Genomic DNA, 23,136 nt, shown 5'->3' with positions numbered 1-23,136 from the left:
AAGGCTTCCAAAAGGGTTCTTCGACTATCCCCATAGGAGAAGCCTTTTTGGTTCCAGGTAGAACCCTTTTTGGTTCCAATAAAGGGTTCAACTTGGATCCCAAAATAGTTATATTTGGAATCAAAATGGTTTTACCTGGAACCAAAAAGGGTTCTTCAAAGGGTTCTCCTATGGGGACAGCTGAAGAACCTTCTAAGGTTCTACATAGCACCTTTGGAACAAAGAAATTAAGTGTATGGAACAAAGAAATCTAAATCAACTGTTGTCTCAGTCTAGTGTTTGGAAATGTTTCATTTGATGTGTGCATATTGGGTGGCATTTTCCTTGCACATTAACAGCCCACGCAGCAAGCAAAGTTATGGAAAATAACCGTAACATTTGAAATAGACGGCCCATAAGTGAAGGCAGTTTTGAATACAGCAGCCGGCGATGGTAACATCTAGAACATATTTTTATGTGTTTACTTGAACTCCGGTTGAATAATCTCAAAGATATTATAAAAGGAAAGTTACAATATTAATTTTGAGTTACACAGAGTCTTTTACACAGTTAAGTGCAGAGAACATTTTAATTTTTTCCCTAAATGTTCTGAAATGTTTTCAGGACAACCTCACCTCCCACTTGTTATCCTGTGTCTGCCTTTTGAGCCGGATGCTCCAGTTGTCGGTGGCGACCTCAGCGCAGTGGGCTATTGTCATGGCGACGGGGCAGGAGAGGTCGAGGCCCGGCGGACCATATGTGACCTCTGGGCTCAGCAGGACCTCTTGGCTCTCCTCTGATAGGGTACTGCAGAAAACACACATACAGAAATATGGAGGGTCTAGACTCTGACAACACACAGAGTAAATACCTCTCCAAACTCCACAGACAGTGGGTCATGGCTTTATTTGAGGAACACAGGGGAAAAGGAAACGCTAGGAGAAGGTCCTATTCTTAGGAACACTCAAACTTTTATATGGGCTGCCAATCCTGCCTTCAGTCCAGAAGGGCCTACACTACTACACAGATTTCTAAGGCTTATCGTGCAATGAAAACTGATATCTGCTTGATTTCATACTATTTGAGTCTCAGCCATCCATCAGTCCTGCTGCTGCAGACCTGGGGGTCAATCTCACGGTAGGTAGAGTGGCGCTGCTATCCCCTGCTGTCAAAGGGCCAAGCTAGCGTCTCCTGCCTCATCCTTAGTGACAGGTCAGATTAGGAACCAGAGGCAGTGCCAGAGGAGTTATTTCAGCTAAACTGATTAACTGGACACTTTAATGAGGGGATCAGGACAACTGTGTGTTGTTGTTGAGTGAAACATCACAAACAGGGCTGTTTGGGTAGCATTCTACTGTGTCGGCTAAACTGAGATTAAAGATATATGCACAAATACATACACACACACACAAACACTCAAACACAAACACAGATACAAGCATACACAGACACACACACTCTCTCACACAAACACACACCAACAACGATGGCTGTGTTATATAATTTCCTGAAATATCAGTTATACATGATATGGTGTGAACAAATGGTGTGAACAACCTCGCTCGCAGCAGGATTTTCACCACTCTGCTTTATCGTTATTTATTTTTTGCTAATTACCAGTGTGCTTCCACTGCCTATTGTGTCCAATTTGTCTCCATTGTTCCAATGCAATCAACAGTTAAACATTGACAGCGGTTGTGATCTCGCATCTAAAAATAGAGAATAAATCAGCCAACAGCAGTGAAATCCTGCAGCTGTGCGTGTGCGTGTGCGTGTGCATGTGCGTGTGCGTGTGTGTGTGTGTGTGTGTGTGTGTGTGTGTGTGTGTGTGTGTGTGAATATGTATATGGTAATCAGGCCCAGTCACCAGAGGAGCATCAAGGGTACCTGCAGATTGGACTCTGATAATTAGCCTGAATAGAGGAGAATAAGGCTGTTTGTTTTTCAAAGAAAACACAACTCGGAGCTTTGAAAAGATTAAAAACTAGACATTTTTCATGGTTCTGACTCAGTATCTCGGCAACAAAGACAATTGAATTAGTCTGAGAGGTGGATCAAGTAGGGTGACTTTGGGTAATTGATGTAATAGGCTTTTATTTCATTAATGGATTGGAATGATTTGACTGCACTCAGAGAGAGGTTTGGCATTGTTATACTGAGTGATTATGTGATCCATTGAAATGCTTATTCTTAAAACATACATTTAAAATAACAAATAAATAGACTACAATTTATCGGGCAGAAATTTGCTTCCTTAAACACGGTAAAATGAATAGTAATATGATTGCAAACAGAGAGATGTTCTACCGAAGGCCACCCCTAATTAACACTCCATCTTTCACTCTAGATCTTTCATCCCTAGTCTACCGCAACTCCTCCTCTCACACCTCCATCCTCCTTCACAAACACGTTCCCTTTCACACCCTTCACCTGATCTCTCATTCACACTCTGTCACCTATCAGATCGCTACAGAGGTCTCCTGACCTTGTGTTAAGGTGGGCTGTACTGTGGTGGCCTGACAAGCATCAAAGAATAACACTCCAAGGCACTAACACCCTGTAGGAGTTTCATTGTTCCATTTAGAAAAACAAAGAACAACATAATAACCTTGGATATCATGTACTGTTCCCCACAGTTTCAAGCTCAGGTTAACAGTGCACAACAAGACCTTGCTAGCTCGCTGAGTCGAAGCCAAGGCTTTAAAGCTGGAAGTCTTGAGCAAAGTGACTCATCAGATGAAGCTAGCTCTGTGCACTAACTCTGCTACAAACATATTACATTAAAAACACTGAAGGACAGACAACCTTTCTGTGTGTGTTCGGGATTAGGTTCTGAAATTCCTCTCACCACTAACTTTCCAACTCAACTCAGCACTTCTAACTCAGAATGCTAATTGCTATCCTGATCTCGCAATGTCATTTCATACCCCCGCTCCCCACCAAGGCCTCCAAATCAAATCAAATCACATTTTATTGGTCACATACACGTGTTTAGCAGATGTTATTACGGGTGTAGTGAAATGCTTGTGTTTCTAGCTCCGACAGTGCAGTAATATCTAACAAGAAATATCTAACAATTTCACAACATATACCCAATACACACAAATCTAAGTAAAGGAATGCAATTAGGAATATATAAGTATATGGACGAGCAATGTCAGAGTGGCATAGACTAAGATATAGTAGAATAGAATACAGTATATACGGTTGAAGTTTACATACACTTAGGTTGGAGTCATTAAAACTTGTTTTTCAACCACTCCACAAATGTCTTGTTAACAAACTATAGTTTTGGCAAGTCGGTTAGGACATCTACTTTGTGCATGACACAAGTCATTTTTCCAACAATTGTTTACAGACAGATTATTTCACTTATAATTCACTGTATCACAATTCCAGTGGGTCAGAAGTTTACATACACTAAGTTGACTGTGCCTTTAAACAGCTTGGAAAATTCCAGAAAATTATTTCATGACTTTAGAAGCTTCTGATAGGCTAATTGACATCATTTGAATCAATTGGAGGTGTACCTGTGGATGTATTTCAAGGCCTACCTTCAAACTCTGTGCCTCTTTGCTTCCGGGTTTGGAGCGAGTAGTCGTGCCGCACCTCGCTCCGCAGGTAATATTACATTTCATTACATTAAAACGGTTTGATTTGTTTGATCTGAGCAATTTTTTTTGCTAGCAACATAGCTGTCTTTGTATCAAAGATAATTGTGTAGTTTAGAGTAATTATCGAGGTTAGCTAGCCAGCTATTTTTGTCCTCCGCGACGCGTTCTCCAAACTCAGTCAACACTGCTAGCCAACTTCTACCGACTAGCAGCACTGTAGAAACTAATACATTACAACAGAACGATTTGATTAGTGTAGTGTTAGCTAGCTACATAGCTGTCTTTGCTGTCTTTGTATCTAAGATAATTGTGTAGCTTAGAGTAATCATCGAGGTTAGCTAGCCAGCTATTTTCGTCCGCCGCGACGCGACCCCGTTCCCCAGACTCCAGACTTAGTCAACACACCTAGTCATCATCAAACCCACTGCTAGCTAGCCAACCGTTACCGACTAGCAGCACTGTAGAAACTAATACATTACAACGGAACGATTTGACTAGTGTAGTGTTAGGTAGCTACATAGTTGTCTTTGTCATAGTTTGATAATTGTGTAGTTTAGAGTAATTATCGAGGTTAGCTAGCCAGCTATTTTCGTCCCCCGCAACGCCATCTTCCAAACCTAGCCAACTATTACCGACGAGCAGCATTGTAGAAACGAAATACATTACAAAGGAACGTCTTGATTAGTGTTATGTTAGCTAGCTACATAGTTGCCTTTGTATCATGATCATGGTGTAGTACTGAAACTATCGAGGTTACCTAGCCAGCTACACTTTCAAACAAAGTCAACAACGCCAGCAGTACTGTATCATTTTAGTCTTTTTAGTCAATAAGATTTTTGCAACGTAAGCTTAACTTTCTGAACATTCGAGACGTGTAGTCCACTTGTCATTCCAATCTCCTTTGCATTAGCGTAGCCTCTTCTGCAGCTTGTCAACTATGTGTCTGTCTATCCCTGTTCTCTCCCCTCTGCACAGGCCATACAAACGCTTCACACCGCGTGGCCGCTGCCACTCTAACCTGGTGGTCCCAGCGCGCACAACCCACGTGGAGTTCCAGGTCACCGGCAGCCTCTGGAACTGCCGTACTGCGGCCAACAAGGCAGAGTTCATCTCAGCCTATGCTACCCTCCAGTCCCTCGACTTCTTGGCGCTGACGGAAACATGGATTACCACAGATAACACTGCTACTCCTACTGCTCTCTCCTCATCTGCCCACGTGTTCTCGCACACCCCGAGAGCATCTGGCCAGCGGGGTGGTGGCACTGGAATCCTCATCTCTCCCAAGTGGACATTCTCTCTTTCTCCCCTGACCCATCTGTCTATCGCATCCTTTGAATTCCATGCTGTCACAGTTACCAGCCCTTTCAAGCTTAACATCCTTATCATTTATCGCCCTCCAGGTTCCCTTGGAGAGTTCATCAATGAGCTTGACGCCTTGATAAGTTCCTTTCCGGAGGATGGCTCACCTCTCACAGTTCTGGGTGACTTTAACCTCCCCACGTCTACCTTTGACTCATTCCTCTCTGCCTCCTTCTTTCCACTCCTCTCCTCTTTTGACCTCACCCTCTCACTTTCCCCCCTACTCACAAGGCAGGCAATACGCTTGACCTCATCATTACTAGATGCTGTTCTTCCACTAATCTCATTGCAACTCCCCTCCAAGTCTCCGACCACTACCTTGTATCCTTTTCCCTCTCGCTCTCCTCCAACATTTCTCACTCTGCTCCTACTCGGATGGTATTGCGCCGTCGCAACCTTCGCTCTCTCTCTCCCGCTACTCTCTCCTCTTCCATCCTATCATCTCTTCCCTCTGCTCAAACCTTCTCCAACCTATCTCCTGATTCTGCCTCCTCAACCCTCCTCTCCTCCCTTTCTGCATCCTTTGACTTTCTGTCCCCTATCCTCCAGGCCGGCTCGGTCCTCCCCTCCTGCTCCGTGGCTCGACGACTCATTGCGAACTCACAGAACAGGGCTCCGGGCAGTCGAGCGGAAATGGAGGAAAACTCGCCTCCCTGCGGACCTGGCATCCTTTCACTCCCTCCTCTCTACATTTTCCTCTTCTGTTTCTGCTGCTAAAGCCACTTTCTACCACTCTAAATTCCAAGCATCTGCCTCTAACCCTAGGAAGCTCTTTGCCACCTTCTCCTCCCTCTAGAATCCTCCTCCCGCTCCCCCCCTCCTCCCTTTCTGCGGATGACTTCGTCAACCATTTTGAAAAGAAGGTCGACGACATCCGATCCTCGTTTGTCAAGTCAAACGAAACCGCTGGTCCTGCTCACACTGCCCTACCCTGTGCTTTGACCTCTTTCTCCCCCCTCTCTCCAGATGAAATCTCGCGTCTTTTGATGGCCGGCCGCCCAACAACCTGCCCGCTTGACCCTATCCCCTCCTCTCTTCTCCAGACCATTTCCGGAGACCTTCTCCCTTACCTCACCTCGCTCATCAACTCATCCTTGACCACTGGCTACGTCCCTTCCGTCTTCAAGAGAGCGAGAGTTGCACCCCTTCTGAGAAAACCTACACTCGATCCCTCCGATGTCAACAACTACAGACCAGTATCCCTTCTTTCTTTTCTCTCCAAAACTCTTGAACGTGCCTTGGCCATCTCTCTTGCTATCTCTCTCAGAATGACCTTCTTGACCCAAATCAGTCAGGTTTCAAGACTGGTCATTCAACTGAGACTGCTCTTCTCTGTGTCACGGAGGCTCTCCGCACTGCTAAAGCTAACTCTCTCTCCTCTGCTCTCATCCTTCTAGACCTATCTGCTGCCTTTGATACTGTGAACCACCAGATCCTCTCCACCCTCTCCGAGCTGGGCATCTCCGGTGCGGCCCACGCTTGGATTGCGTCCTACCTGACAGGTCGCTCCTACCAGGTGGCGTGGCGAGAATCTGTCTCCGCACCACGTGCTCTCACCACTGGTATCCCCCAGGGCTCAGTTCTAGTCCCTCTCCTATTCTCGCTATACACCAAGTCACTTGGCTCTGTCATATCCTCACATGGTCTCTCCTATCATTGCTATGCAGACGACACTCAATTAATCTTCTCCTTTCCCCCTTCTGATAACCAGGTGGCGAATCGCATCTCTGCATGTCTGGTAGACATATCAGTGTGGATGACGGATCACCACCTCAAGCTGAACCCCGGCAAGACGGAGCTGCTTTTCCTCCCGGGGAAGGACTGCCCGTTCCATGATCTCGCCATCACGGTTGACAACTCCATTGTGTCCTCCTCCCAGAGTGCTAAGAACCTTGGCATGACCCTGGACAACACCCTGTCGTTCTCCACTAACATCAAGGCGGTGACCCGATCCTGTAGGTTCATGCTCTACAACATTCGCACAGTACGACCCTGCCTCACACAGGAAGCGGCGCAGGTCCTAATCCAGGCACTTGTCATCTCCCGTCTGGATTACTGCAACTCGCTGTTGGCTGGGCTCCCTGCCTGTGCCATTAAACCCCTACAACTCATCCAGAACGCCGCAGCCCGTCTGGTGTTCAACCTTCCCAAGTTCTCTCACGTCACCCCACTCCTCTGCTCTCTCCACTGGCTTCCAGTTGAAGCTCGCATCCGCTACAGGACCATGGTGCTTGCCTACGGAGCCGTGAGGGGAACGGCACCTCCGTACCTTCAGGCTCTGATCAGTCCCTACACCCAAACGAGGGCACTGCGCTCATACACCTCTGGCCTGCTGGCCCTCCTACCTCTGAGGAAGCACAGTTCCCGCTCAGCCCAGTCAAAACTGTTCGCTGCTCTGGCACCCCTATGGTGGAACAAGCTCCCTCACGACGCCAGGACAGCGGAGTCAATCACCACCTTCCGGAGACACCTGAAACCCCACCTCTTTAAGGAATACCTGGGATAGGACAATGTAATCCTTCTAACCCCCCCACCCTAAAAGATTTAGATGTACTATTGTAAAGTGGTTGTTCCACTGGATATCATAAGGTGAATGCACCAATTTGTAAGTCGCTCTGGATAAGAGCGTCTGCTAAATGAATTAAATGTAAATGTAAATGTAATGAAAATCAAAAGAAATCAGCCAAGACCTCAGAAAAGAAATCGTAGACCTCCAGGTCTGGTTCATCCTTGGGAGCAATTTTTAATCACCTGAAGGTACCACGTTCATCTGTACAAACAATAGTATGCAAGTATAAACACCATGGGCCAACGCAGCCGTCATACCGCTCAGGAAGGAGATGCGTTCTGTCTCCTACTGATGGACATACTTTGGTGCGAAAAGTGCAAATCAATCCCAGAACAACAGCACAAGACCTTGTAAAGAGGCTAGAGGTCGACCGATTAATCGGAATGGCCGATTAATTAGGGCCGATTTTAAGTTTTCATAACAATCGGTAATCGGTATTTTTGGCCACCGATTTGCCGATATTAAAAATAAAAAATAAAATTACACCTTTATTTAACTAGGCAAGTCAGATTAAGAACACATTCTTTTTTTCAATGACGGCCTAGGAACGGGGGTTAACTGCCTTGTTCAAGGGGGATTCGTGGATTCTTGGGGGATTTTTGGGGGATTTTTGCAACCTTCCGGTTACTAGTCCAACGCTCTAACCACCTGCCTTACATTGCACTCCACGAGGAGCCTGCATGGCAGGCTGACTACATGTTACAGCCTACTTCAACAAACGGCTGATGATTTAACAAGCGCATTTGCGAAAAAAGCACTGTCGTTGCACCAATGTACCTAACCATAAACATCAATGCCTTTCTTTAAAATCAATACACAAGTATATATTTTTAAACCTGCATATTTAGTTAATATTGCCTGCTATTTGTGTCACTTCTCTTGCGTTCCGTGCAAGCAGTCAGGGTATATACAGCAGTTTGGGCCGCCTGGCTCATTGCGAACGGTGTGAAGTCCATTTATTCCTAACAAAGGCCGTAATTAATTTGCCAGAATTGTACATAATTATGACATAACATCGAAGGCTGTGCAATGTAACAGGAATATTTAGACTTAGGGATGCCACCCGTTAGATAAAATATGGAACGGTTCCGTATTTCATTGAAATAATAAACGTTTTGTTTTCGAAATGATAGTTTCCGGATTCGACCATATTAATGACCAAAGGCTCATATTTCTGTGTGTTATTATGTTATAATTAAGTCTATGATCTGATATTTTATAGAGCAGTCTGACTGAGCGATGGTAGGCAGCAGCAGGTTCGTAAGCATTCATTAAAACAGCACCTTCGTGCGTTTTGCCAGCAGCTCTTCGCAATTCTTAAAGCATTGCGCTGTTTATGACTTCAAGCCTATCAACCCCCGAGATTAGGCTGGTGTAACCCATGTGAAATGGCTAGCTAGTTAGCGGGTGCGCGCTAATAGCGTTTCAAACATCACTCACTCTGAGACTTTGGAGTGGTTGTTCCCCTTGCTCTACATGGGTAACGCTGCTTCGAGGGTGGCTGTTGTCGATGTGTTCCTGGTTCAAGCCCAGGTAGGAGCGAGGTGAGGGACGGAAGATATATTGTTACACTGGCAATACTAAAGTGCCTATAAGAACATCCAATAGTCAAAGGTATATGAAATACAAATCATATAGAGAGAAATAGTCCTATAATTCCTATAATAACTAGAACCTAAAACTTCTTACCTGGGAATATTGAAGACTCATGTTAAAAGGAACCACCAGCTTTCATATGTTCTCATGTTCTGAGCAAGGAACTTAAACGTTAGCTTTTTTACATGGCACATATTGCACTTTTACCTTCTTCTCCAACACTTTGTTTTTGCATTATTTAAACCAAATTGAACATGTTTCATTATTTAGTCGAGGCTAAATTGATAGTATTTATGTATTATATTAACTTCAAATAAGTGTTCATTCAGTATTGTTGTAATTGTCATTATTACAAATATATATATATTTTTTAAATCGGCCGATTAATCGGTATTGGGGTTTTTGGTCCTCCAATAATCGGTATTGGTATCTGCGTTGAAAAATCATAATCGGTCGACCTCTAAAAGAGGCTTGAGGAAACAGGTACAAAAGTATCCATATCCACAGTGAAACGAGTCCTATATTGACATAACCTGAAAGGCCGCTCAGCAAGGAAGAAGTCACTGCTCCAAACCGTCATAAAAAAGCCAGACTACGGTTTGCAACTGCACATGAGGGCAAAGATCATACTTTTTGGAGAAATGTCCTCTGGTCTGATGAAACAAAAATAGAACTGTTTGGCCATAATGACCATCGTTATGTTTGGAGGAAAAAGGGGGAGGCTTCCAACCCAAGAACACCATCCCAACCATGAAGCACGGGGTGGCAGCATAATTTTGTGGGGGTGCTTTAATGCAGGAGGGACTGGTGCACTTCACAAAATAGATGGCATCGTGAAAAAGGAAAATGATGTGGCTATATTGAAGCAACATCTCAAGACATCAGTCAGGAAGTTAAAGCTTGGTCGCAAATGGGTCTTCCAAATGCACAATGACCCCAAGCATACTTCCAAAGTTGTGGTAAAATGCTTAAGGACAACAAAGTCAAGGTATTGGAGTGGCCATCACAAAGCCCTGACCTGAATCCTATAGAAAATTTGTGGGCAGAACTGAAAAAGTGTGTGTGAGCAAGGAGGCCTACAAACCTGACAGTTACACCAGCTCTGTCAGGAGGAATGACCCAAAATCCACCCAACTTATTGTGGGATTCTTGTGGAAGGCTACCCGAAATGTTTGACCCAAGTTAAACAATTTTAAAGGCAATGCTCCCAAATACTAATTGAGCGTATGCAAACTTCTGACCCACTGGCAATGTGATGAAAGAAATAAAAGCTGAAATAAATCATTCTCTCTATTATTATTCTGATATTTCACATGCTTAAAATAAAGTGGTGATCCTAACTGACCTAAGACAGGGAATTTTTAATAGGATTAAATGTCAGGAATTGTGAAAAACTGAGTTTAAATGTATTTGGCTCAGGTGTATGTAAACTTCCGACTTCAACTGTACATATGAGTAATGCAAAATATGTAAACATGATTAAAGTGACTAGTGTTCCATTTATTAAAGTGGCCAGTGATTTCAAGTCTATTTATATAGGCAGCAGCCTCTAATGTGCTAGTGATGGCTGTTTAACAGTCTGATGGCCTTGAGATAGAAGCTGTTTTTCAGTCTCTCGGTCCCAGTTTTGATGCACCTGTACTGACCTCGCCTTCTGAGTGATAGCGGGTGAACAGGCAGTGGCTCGGGTGGTTGTTGTCCTTCATGATCTTTTTGGCCTTCCCGTGACATCGGGTGCTGTAGGTGTCCTGGAGAGCAGGTAGTTTGCCCCCGGTGATGTGTTGGGCAGACCGCATCACCCTTTGGAGAGCCCTGCGGTTGCGGGCGGTGCAGTTGCCGTACCAGGTGGTGATACAGCCCAACAGGATGCTCTCAATTGTGTATCTGTAAAAGTTTGTGAGGGTTTTAGGTGCCAAGCCAAATTTCTTCAGCCTCCTGAAGTTGAAGAGGTGCTTCTCCACCACACTGTTTGTGTGGTTGGACCATTTCAGTTTATCAGTGATGTGTACACCAAGGAACTTGAAGCTTTCCACCGTCTCCACTGCGTTCCCGTCGAGGTGGATAGGGGGGTGCTCCCTCGGCTGTTTCCTGAAGTCCACGATCATCTCCTTTGTTTTGTTGACATTGAGTGAGAGGTTATTTTCCTGGCACAACACTCCCAGAGCCCTTACCTCCTCCCTGTAAGCTGTCTTGTCATTGTTGGTAATCAAGCCTACTACTGTTGTGTCATCTGCAAACTTGATGATTGAGTTGGAGGCGTGCTTTGCCACGCAGTCATGGGTGAACAGGGAGTACAGGAGGCGGCTGAGCACGCACCTTTGTGGGGCCCCAGTGTTGAGGATCAGCGAAGTGGAGGTGTTGTTTCCTACCTTCACCACCTGGGGCGGCCGGTCAGGAAGTCCAGGACCCAGTTGCACAGGGCGGGGTTCAGACCCAGGGCCTCGAATTTAATGATGAGCTTGTAGGGTACTTTGGTGTTGAATGCTGAGCTGTAGTCAATGAACCGCATTGATACATAGGTATTCCGCTTGTCCAGATGGGATAGGGCAGTGTGCAGAGCGATTGCATCGTCTGTGGATCTATTGAGGCAGTAAGCAAATTGAAGTGGGTGTAGGGTGTCAGGTAAGGTAGAGGTGATATGATATGACTAGTCTCTCAAAGCACTTCATGATGACAGAAGTGAGTGCTATGGGGCGAGGCACTAACACCCTGCAGTGTGGAGACTCCACAGACACAAAGAGAACCCAATAAGGCCTGGAGAGGAAAAGCCTCTCATCTCACTCTCCATAATGCAGCTCTGGAGCTGCCAAGGCTGAGCTGATCAATTCCTATTCTGCAGCCGAGTGGAGAGCCACCGCCAACTGCCTCATGTAGATGGCTTTGGTCTGAAGACTGAATAGGAAGAAAAGATACAATTTCTCCCAGGGTCTCTCCAAATGCTTGTCAAAAGATAGGGCTGTGATTGACAGCTCAGTGAGATCAGAGGTGCCCCCCCCCCCCGGGCTCCCTTTAACACCAGGCAGGAAGTAAACAGCAAGCAGCCTTATCGGGACCAGGCAGGAACCTAAAGGAGAGGGCTCAGTGAGATTAGGGAGTGTTCAGAGTAGCGCACACCTCACAGGACAGAGACAGGTAGTCCACTCCTAAGCTCTGAGGCGTAAACTATATGTGACCTTTGATCCCTATCTTTACCCTCGCTACCCAGAAGCCTCTGGGGTGCTCTGAGGAGGAGGAAGGAGAAAGAGGGGGGTGAAAGGGATTGTAATCTGCATTTGATGCCAAGTGAAATTCAATGTCACTTATTTTCAACTCCTAGTCGAAATGGTATTTCCTTGATGGGTCCAGCTGGGGTTAAACTGGTTGTCAGGGGTGATAACTTGTTGGGATATTTTCATACAGATGTGTTTGAGATATGACATTTTTGGTGTGCAAGGAAATCACAAACTAACAGGTACAAGAACACTGACTCCTGGTGGCAAAAAAACGTATTGAAGCCTCTTTGAGAAAAGTGAACAGTATTACATTTATTGTGAACATGTTTTATCTGTCGTGCCATCTCAGCCTTGAGTAATAGCTTGGTGAAAGTCTTGACTGCTAAGTCACAGCTATGGGCTCTCCATAGCAGGCATTGGTCATCTAGACTCTCTATTTGTCTGTCTTGTTCTATCTGACCACATGCCAAACAATGGCAGATTGCCTCTACACTGAACATTTAACATTCACAGCTTTAACCAGTCACACAGGAAGGAGATGGTGTCATGCTTAAGCGTAAAGACCCAGAATGGAGAAGACACGGCTCTGTCTGCTGAGCCAGTTGCTCAGGGCCATGCTGCAATCTGCAGGGCTGTTCTGCAACTGAAAGCCTATTCCTGACACATCATGTCCTCCCCTGTAGAGTGTGCAAGATGAGCTAAGGCCGCATGCTGGGCAGAGTGTGTGTGTGTGTTTGTATGTGGGAATGTGTGTGTTTGTGCATGCTCATGTGGGGGTGTGTGTATAGTATGTGTGTGCGAGCTTGCATACATCCATGCGTGAGTTTGGGTGTTAAAAAGTGGGAGAGATAGCGTGAGATGAAGCGGTAGAATACAGTTATTTGTATTGCTTTGGTACTATATTCACAAGTACCGTAAATTCCAGACTATAAGCCGCAACTTTTTTCCCAGGCTTTGAACCTCGCGGCTTAAACAATGACGCGGCTAATATATGGATTTTCAAAAAAAAATTCTAAAAAAAAAACATTCTGTGACGTGCTCAGTTTTTTGGCGGCATGAAGCTTTCATTAGACCAATGAAATTGCAGAACGGGTTAAGGTCAAACAACTTTTTTGTTTACTGTTTAGATTAAATCGAGCGCTCTCAAACTTCCCATCATTCTGATTACGGCAAAAAGACAACTAACTTTTTATTTTTTGTTACAAGCCATGTTTCGTTAAAGCCTATTTATTTTTGTTACAAGACGTGTTTCGTTAAAGCCTGTGTAAAGTTCATTTGTTTCAATGTACCGGTAGGCACCTGCGGCTTATAGACATGTGCGGCTTATTTATGTTCAAAATAATATATATTTTTTAATTCAGTGGATGCGGCTTATATTCAGGTGCGCTTAATAGTCCGGAAATTATGGTATGTGTTGAATTTGAAAAACCCTTATTACAAAACTCCAAACTGGTAAAACTTGTAACGCAGCCAGTCTTATATTGAAAACATTTCATTGTGCATTCACTTTGTTTGTAGACATCTTTCACCACACAACCATTAATCTAAAATATAAGTGTACTGTGAAATATACACTGAGTATAAAAAATATTAAGAACACATGCTCTTTCTATGACATGGACTGACCAGGTGAATCCTGGTGAAAGCTATGATTCCTTATTGATGTCGCTTGTTAAATCCACTTCAATCAGTGTAGATGAAAGGGAGGACAATTGAGACATGGATTGTGTATATGTGCCATTCAAAGGTTGAATGGGCAAGACAAAATATTGAAGTGCCTTTTAACGGGGTATGGTAGTAGGTGCCAGGCGCACTGGTGTGTATCAAGAACTGCAACGCTGCTGGGTTTTTCACGCTCAACAGTTTCCCGCCAAAAATGGTCCACCACCCAAAGGAGATCCAGTCAACTTGACACAACTGCGGGATTCATTGGAGTCAACATCGGAAAGAATCCCTGTGGAACGCTTTCGAGACCTTGTGGAGTCCATGCCCCGACCAATTGAGGATGTTCTGAGGGCAAAAGGGGAGGTGCAACTCAATACCAGGAAGGTGTTCCCAATGTTTCAGTATACTCAGTGAAATTAGTACATTGGTTTAATCACCAAAACACAATTTAATTATATCTTCTTAATTTAGTTATTTTAACAACCAGTTAATCCAATAGCAAAACATGAAAGATACATGTTTCAAAACTGCCCTTTGAATGTATGATTCTACAGTACTGTAAATTACAGTACATTACACTGTTTTCACATTAGGAACACTTGCACTACCCATTAAAATTGACTGAACATTAGATGTCCATAATTTCTATCCCATGTGTGATCAAAGATGTGATTATTGAAGACATCTTTCACAATGTAAATGAAAGAAATTAAAGAAACGTAATGTTTAGAAGGCACTACTTTGTATCAAACCTGTCTTGAGCATTGGACCATAGGTTTTTATTGAAATTACAGTAAATATGCTCATTGTTCTGGATTGAAATCACCACATGCCTCATCCATGGCCTGATGGAGGGTGGTGCTCTCATGTGGATGGCAATCATACATTTTCCACCTGTAATGCAATCGTGTATTGTATTTTACAGTATTGCATTGTAATGATGTATTGTAGTGGTCCTGAATGTGGCTCAGTTCGTAAGAACATGGCACTAGCAACACTGGAGTTGTGGGTTCAGTTGGGGTCACATCAAAAATGTGTGGACTGTTGACACTTTGAATAAAAGTACCTGCTATGTAAATGGCATACCGTGCATTCAGAAAGTTTTCAGACCCCTTGACTTTTCCCACATTTTGTTACGTTACAGCCTTATTCTAAAATAGATTAAATCATTTATTTTTCTCATCAATCTACACACAATACCTCATAATGTCAAAGCAAAAACAGGTTTTAGAAATGTTTGAAAAATGAATAAAAAATAAAAAACAGAAATACCTTATTTATTCAGACCCTTTGCTAAAAGACTCGAAATTGAGCTCAGGTGCATCCTGTTTCCATTGATCATCCTTGAGATGTCTCTACAACTTGATTGGAGTACACCTGTGGTAAATTCAATTGATTGAACATGATTTGGAAAGGCACACACCTGTCTACATAAGGTCCCACAGTTGATAGAGCATGTGAGGTCAAAAACCAAGCCATGAGGTCGAAGGAATTGTCCATAGAGCTCTGAGACAAGATTGTGTCGAGGCACAGATCTGGGGAAGGGTACCAAAACATTTCTGCAGCATTGAAGGTCCCCAAGAACACAGTGGCCTCCATCATTCTTAAATGGAAGAAGTTTGGAACGAACAAGACTCTTCCTAGAGCTGACCGCCTGGCCAAACTGAGCAATTGGGGTAGAAGGGCCTTGGTCAGGGAGGTGACCAAGAACCCGATGGTCACTCTGACAGAGCTCCAGAGTTCCTCTGTGGAGATGGTAGAACCTTCCAGAATGCCAACCATCTCCGTAGCACTCTACCAATCAGGTCTTTATGGTAGAGTGGCAAGATGGAAGCCACTCCTCAGTGAAAGGCACATGACAGCCCATTTGGACTTTGCCAAAAGGCACCTAAAGGACTCTCACACCATGAGAAACAAGATTCTCTGGTCTGATGAAACCAAGATTCAACTCTTTGGCCTGAATGCCAAGCATCACATCTGGAGGAAACCTGGTATCATCCCTACGGTGAGGCATGGTGGTTGGTGGCATCATAGTGTGGGGATGTTTTTCAGCAGCAGGGACTGGGAGACTAGTCAGGATCGAGGGAAAGATGAACGGAGCAAAGTATAGAGAGATCCTTGATGAAACCCTGCTCCAGTGCACTCAGGGCCTCACACTGGGGTGAAGGTTCACTTTCCAACAGGAAAACAACCCTAAGCACACAGCGAAAACAACGCAGGAGTGGCTTTGGGACAAGTCTCTGAATGTCCTTGACTGGCCCAGCCAGAGCCTGGACTTGAACCCGATCGAACATCTCTGGAGAGACCTGAAAATCGCTGAACAGCGACGCTCACCATCCAACCTGACAGAGCTTGAGAGGATCTGCAGAGAAGAATGCGAGAAACTCTCTAAATACAGGTGTGCCAAGCTTCTACCCAAGATGACTCAATGCTGTAATCGCTGCCAAAGGTGCTTCAAAAAAGTACTGAGTAAAGGGTCTGAATACTTATGTAAATGTGAAAGTATCCGTTTTTTATTTGTAATAAATTTGCAAAAATTTCTAAAAACTTGTTTTTCCTTTGTCATTATGGGGTATTGTGTGTAGATTGATGAGGGGAAAAAACAATTTAATACATTTTAGAATAAGGTTGTAACGTAACAAAATGTGAAAAAAGTCAAGGGGTCTGAATACTTTCTGAATGCACTGTGTATTAGGGTATTACAGCAGTGTGACCCCCCCCCATCAAAAAGATGCTAGCAACTTAATTTTGGATACATGTTTACTGAATAGGGGACGTTCTGTATCATTTACGTATTGGTATTTTATTGTATCACTGTAGGAGCTAGAAACACAAGCATTTCGCTGTACCTGCTCTAACATCTGCTAATGTAAGTCGCTCTGGATAAGAGCGTCTGCTAAATGACTTAAATGTAAATGTAAATGTCTAATCTCTGTAACCAATAATCTTTGATTTGTTACATACAGTTAATCTCTGATTTTGTCAATATCAGATTAAAAATATATATATAGTCATCAAAGCTGTGGCTATATTTTGATTTGTTTAACACTTTTTTGGAAATTCCTTAAATTAACTTTTAACAAGATACACCTGTTAATTCAAATGCATTCCAGGTGACTACCTCATGAAGCTGGTTGAGAGAATGCCAAGAGTGTGCAAAGCTGTCATCAAGGCAAAGGGTGGCTACTTTGAAGAATCTCAAATCTAAAACAGGGCTCCGGGCAGCCGAGCGGAAATGGAGGAAAACTCGCCTCCCTGCGGACCTGGCATCCTTTCACTCCCTCCTCTCTACATTTTCCTCTTCTGTCTCTGCTGCTAAAGCCACTTTCTACCACTCTAAACTCCAAGCATCTGCCTCTAACCCTAGGAAGCTCTTTGCTACCTTCTCCTCCCTCCTTAATCCTCCTCCCCCTCCCCCCCCCCTCCTCCCTCTCTGCGGATGACTTCGTCAACCATTTTGAAAAGAAGGTTGACGACATCCGATCCTCGTTTGCTAAGTCAAACGACACTGCTGGTCCTGCTCACACTGCCCTACCCTGTGCTTTGACCTCTTTCTCCCCTCTCTCTCCAGATGAACTCTCGCGTCTTGTGACGGCCGGCCGCCCAACAACCTGCCCACTTGACCCTATCCCCTCCTCTCTTCTCCAGACCATTTCCGGAGACCTTCTCCCCTACCTCACCTCGCTCATCAACGCATCCTTGACCGCTGGCTACGTCCCTTCCGTCTTCAAGAGAGCGAGAGTTGCACCCCTTCTGAAAAAACCTACACTCGATCCCTCCGATGTCAACAACTACAGGCCAGTATCCCTTCTTTCCTTTCTCTCCAAAACTCTTGAACGCGCCGCGCTTGGCCAGCTCTCTTGCTATCTCTCTCAGAATGACCTTCTTGATCCTAATCAGTCAGGTTTCAAGACTGGGCATTCAACTGAGACTGCTCTTCTCTGTGTCACGGAGGCTCTCCGCACTGCTAAAGCTAACTCTCTCTCCTCTGCTCTCATCCTTCTAGACCTATCTGCTGCCTTTGATACCGTGAACCATCAGATCCTCCTCTCCACCCTCTCCGAGCTGGGCATCTCCGGCACCGCGCACGCTTGGATTGCGTCCTACCTGACAGGTCGCTCCTACCAGGTGGCGTGGCGAGAATCTGTCTCCGCACCACGTGCTCTCACCACTGGTGTCCCCCAGGGCTCTGTTCTTGGCCCACTCCTATTCTCGCTATACACCAAGTCACTTGGCTCTGTCATATCCTCACATGGTCTCTCATATCATTGCTATGCAGATGACACACAATTAATCTTCTCCTTTCCCCCTTCTGACAACCAGGTGGCGAATCGCATCTCTGCATGTCTGGCAGACATATCAGTGTGGATGACGGATCACCACCTCAAGCTGAACCTCGGCAAGACGGAGCTGCTCTTCCTCCCGGGGAAGGACTGCCCGTTCCATGATCTCGCCATCACGGTTGACAACTCCCTTGTGTCCTCCTCCCAGAGTGCTAAGAGCCTTGGCGTGACCCTGGACAACACCCTGTCGTTCTCCACCAACATCAAGGCGGTGACCCGATCCTGTAGGTTCATGCTCTACAACATTCGCAGAGTACGACCCTGCCTCACACAGGAAGCGGCGCAGGTCCTAATCCAGGCACTTGTCATCTCCCGTCTGGATTACTGCAACTCGCTGTTGGCTGGGCTCCCTGCCTGTGCCATTAAACCCCTACAACTCATCCAGAACGCCGCAGCCCGTCTGGTGTTCAACCTTCCCAAGTTCTCTCACGTCACCCCGCTCCTCCGCTCTCTCCACTGGCTTCCAGTCGAAGCTCGCATCCGCTACAAGACCATGGTGCTTGCCTACGGAGCTGTGAGGGGAACGGCACCTCCGTACCTTCAGGCTCTGATCAGGCCCTACACCCAAACAAGGGCACTCCGTTCATCCACCTCTGGCCTGCTCGCCTCCCTACCTCTGAGGAAGCACAGTTCCCGCGCAGCCCAGTCAAAACTGTTCGCTGCTCTGGCACCCCAATGGTGGAACAAGCTCCCTCACGACGCCAGGACAGCGGAGTCAATCACCACCTTCCGGAGACACCTGAAACCCCACCTCTTCAAGGAATACCTGGGATAGGATAAAGTAATCCTTCTAACCCCCCCCTTAAAAGATTTAGATGCACTATTGTAAAGTGGCTGTTCCACTGGATATTATAGGTGAATGCACCAATTTGTAAGTCGCTCTGGATAAGAGCGTCTGCTAAATGACTAAAATGTAAAATGTAAAATGTAAAATATATTTTGATTTGTTTAACACTTTTTTGGTTACTACATGATTCTATATGTGTTATTTCATAGTTTTGATGTCTTCACTATTATTCTACAATGTAGAAAATAGTAAAAATAAAGAAAAACCATTGAATGAGTAGGTTTGTCTAAACCTTTGACTGGTACTGTAGGTTTACCAAATGTTTAAGTGATCATCAAATGAGAGCAGTGAGATTAAGTCTGTTGAGTCTATAAATGTCTATCAACAAAAGAGAAGATAATCATATCAAAAGTAATGTGCTAATTGCATTGTGAAAGGCAATTACTTCATATGAACATGTGAAACATTCATTTCTAGATGAAACACTGATTAAATTTGGTGAAAAAGTGTTGTACCTAGTCTATTGAAAATGTGCATACAGTTTTCAAACAACTGCCTTTTTGATGATCTGTTTTGAGTTTTGTACTAAGGGTTGTGAAAATGTACGATATACTTGTGAAAATTGCACCAAAGCGAAGAAGGGAGGAACGCAGCCTGGTTCTCTGTGCCATGTCTGTGTGTTGTGTCTCACCTGCTGCTGTCCTCCTGGTTGATGACCATGTACATCTCCCAGGTAGTGTCCTCAGCTATCCCCCCATGGGGCACCAACAGACTCACACCTACACAGAGAGAGAGAGAGAGAGAGAGAGAGAGAGAGAGAGAGAGAGAGAGAGAGAGAGAGAGAGAGAGAGAGGAAAATAGGAGATGGTCACGAGATACACAGACACATATACGCACACACACACACTACGCTCTCACACCGCCCCACATTCCTGTCTCCTGTCCCTTGTGGCACTGTTATCTACTGGCAGGTTAGATTGGCACTCTAGAGAGTAATTGTTTGTGGGCTCCAGTGTCGGTGGTAGTGTGTGTGTGTATGTGTGTGTGTGTGTGTGTGTGTGTGTGTGTGTGTGTGTGTGTGTGTGTGTGTGTGTGTGTGTGTGTGTGTGTGTGCGGTGCATTGGTTGACAGCATTGATTTGAGAGCCCCAGAGGCCCTGTCTGGCCGTCACCTCTCTGGCTGTCACCTGCCCTAAATAGACCTGACAGCCCAGCAGGTGTGTATGTGTTCCCCTGGGTGTGTGTGTGTGTGCTTGCATGTGTGTGAGTGTGCTACAACGCCCTTATGAACAACAAACCTGTATTGGGGACCACCAGCCTCCCACCCGCGTGTCCCAACACCCCGGACGTCCTGAGAGGGGGTCTGGAGGGCGTAGACGGTGCGTGGGGAGCAAGGAGGCTCTTCTCCCTCCTCCCTCTTAGGGTCCCCTCCACCCGTACCCCACTGTAGTCGGGTGCCAGCCCCCGGGGGAAGGTCTGGGGGTGGGCTTTCTGGGCGTGGTACTCGGCCCCCCTCTCTGACACGCCCAGGGACACCATGAAGGAGGAGTGAACTTTGACCTTGAGGTCGGGCAGAGGGTCAAAGAGCGAAGGCTCCTGGGAAATTAGTTCTTTATCCATGGAGTCCTGGAAGCAGATGGGGCTGGTGTACGTCCGTGACACTGTCAGGTCCGGCTGCAGGGACGAGCTAATCAACAGGGGGTTGCCTAGAGAAGAAAAAGAGTCCCAGAGGAGTCAGATACTGTACTTCTCCCAGAAAACACATCTGTTTAACAGACTGGAGGTGTATACAACTCTTCTACATGCGTTTTCATCAGGGTTTTATCATATGATGGTATACACAGATGAACACTGGGCCATTGGTGGTAGCTGACAGCAGCATGCCAACTATTGGTTACCCATGGTTGGTGTACTATTGGGCTGCTAGCGGCATCGGACACAGGTCCGATATTAGCTTGCCTACAGTGGTGTGCTAACTGTTAGTCTCCAGTCATCCAATATGTGACACACTGAATGTCAATTACAGCTGGAGGACATGCCTTGGCAACATTTGTGTCAAAATAACTTCCTGGTCCAAACGGCGACCATCTCGTCACCATGGCAACTGGGGTGCTAAAAACACCTCACCATGACAACGGGAGGTGCCACAAAGTCCTTGTCACAGCAATAGAGTTGTAACAAAAGCCTCTCCATAGCAACGACTAACTGTGTAAAACTCTCTGCTACTGGCTGGGCTAGAGTGGGAGGTGAAGGAGCTAATGAGATTTCATACTTGGTGTGTGTGTGTGTGTGTGTGTGTGTGTGTGTGTGTGTGTGTGTGTGTGTGTGTGTGTGTGTGTGTGTGTGTGTGTGTGTGTGTGTGTGTGTGTGTGTGTGTGTGTGTGTGTGTGTGTGAGCGTGCGTGCGTGTGTTTGTGTGTGTGTGTGGTGTCTGTGTCTGTGTGTGTACGTGTGTGTGTTATACTTGGGAAAGATTCTTCATCTTTTCAACTTCAAGCTTTGTAGCTACTAAGAATACAGTAAATGGTGTACCAAAGCTGGGTAAACGGTTGAGCAGATGGGAAAACTGAGACTTGGTGGGACCCTAGACCTTCACATGCTCACCCAAGCTTAAGCTAGCAGATCACAGGACCAAGCTAACTGGCAGTTAGCAGGCAGTTAGTTCCATTTAGACTGTATCTCTTCTCAGCTCCATGGAGTTTGCTTGCATCTCCTATGGCACTCCATTCAATATAGCTCACTACTTGGCTTGAGCCCTATGTGGACTCTATATAATGTCCTGTAGGGTTCTGAACTAAAGTAGTGCACTATTTATTTAATTTATTTAACCTTTATTTTATCAGGGAGTCATACTGAGACCAAGGCCACTTTTACAGATGAGCCTTGAATTATATAAATTACAGAAAATACACATATCAAAATATAAATGCAAGCGGAAAGAAAAACACGTTCATAAAAAACAAACACATTCATCAGCAATAAGGTCCTGTCACGTCCTGACCAGTAATAGGGGTTATTTGTTATTATAGTTTGGTCAGGACGTGGCAGGGGGTGTTTGTTTCATGTGGTTTGGGCTATGTATTTAGGTAGAGGGGTGTTTGGTTTATGTGGTTCGGGGTTTGTTAGTCTATGTTCTATGTTCGTTTTTTCTATGTTCTATCTAGTCTATTGTAGTTCTTTGTTTAGTTAATTGGGGTTGGACCTTCAATTGGAGGCAGCTGGTTATTGTTGCCTCTGATTGAGGGTCTTATATTTAGGGGTTTGTTTTTCATGGATTTTGGTGGGAGATTGTTCTTGTTTAGCTGTGTGCCTGACAAGACTGTCCAGTTCGTTTGTGTTTTTGTATACGTTTATTGTGTTTCCCTTCTTCACCAAATAAAAAGAAGATGAGTATATATTTTCCCGCTGCGTCTTGGTCTCTACCCTACGACAACCGTGACAGGTCCTCAATCTGCTTTCTGAGTTACCCTGGAGGCACCAGAACATCACATTTAAGAAAATGTTGAAGATTGTTCCACAAATAAGGTGCAAGAAAAGTAAAAGCTGAATTACCTAACTCAGTAGAGACCAAAGGAATTTTCAGAGTACAGTATATACTGTAGACTCCTCTCCTGGTGTGTAGGCTACACTATGAGAGGGCTGTGTATAACCCTGTTTGTATTACCCAAATTCTCTGGGAGGAGAAAGGCCCCAATAAAATCACAGCTTTCTTCTTCCTGCTGTGTGATCAATTCTATCACTCCTCTCTGAAGAGGCTGTCGCCAAGCCGTGTCACAACCATAGAAATAGGGCTCAATCTTTGGGTCGACACAGCACCCTTTTTCTCTCTCAATTTTTCCAGTGACGCAACAGTCCAGATGCTCTGTTCAACACAGGGCATTATTACTATGACTGTGTCTGACCGTATTGGAGGTACAGGAGCAAGAGGATAGATTGTTCATTTTTAGTGACTCCATACAGATGTAGGATCTTAATCCTGAAGCAACAGGAAATGTGAATTATTAAGTGGATTAT

The 23,136-nt window shown here is 45.1% G+C and overlaps 1 protein-coding gene across 2 annotated transcripts in view; it reads right to left on the bottom strand.

The window, feature by feature from the left end:
• Positions 1-23,136, bottom strand: part of LOC106567541 (netrin receptor UNC5D) — a 354,474-nt gene that overhangs the window by 18,142 nt on the left and 313,196 nt on the right. For both annotated transcript variants that reach the window (XM_014136944.3, XM_014136955.3), the window contains 3 exons: positions 20,422-20,829; positions 19,816-19,903; positions 615-786 (listed from right to left, as the gene is read on the bottom strand). In XM_014136944.3, the coding sequence (XP_013992419.1) occupies positions 615-786; positions 19,816-19,903; positions 20,422-20,829 (668 nt within the window). The remainder of the gene's footprint in view (positions 1-614; positions 787-19,815; positions 19,904-20,421; positions 20,830-23,136) is intronic.

The sequence above is a fragment of the Salmo salar genome, chromosome 01 (assembly GCF_965601325.2).
Source record: "Salmo salar chromosome 01, fSalSal1, whole genome shotgun sequence".
In the NCBI taxonomy this organism is placed as follows: domain Eukaryota; kingdom Metazoa; phylum Chordata; class Actinopteri; order Salmoniformes; family Salmonidae; genus Salmo; species Salmo salar.
This window is presented reverse-complemented; position numbering and strand designations above follow the sequence as displayed.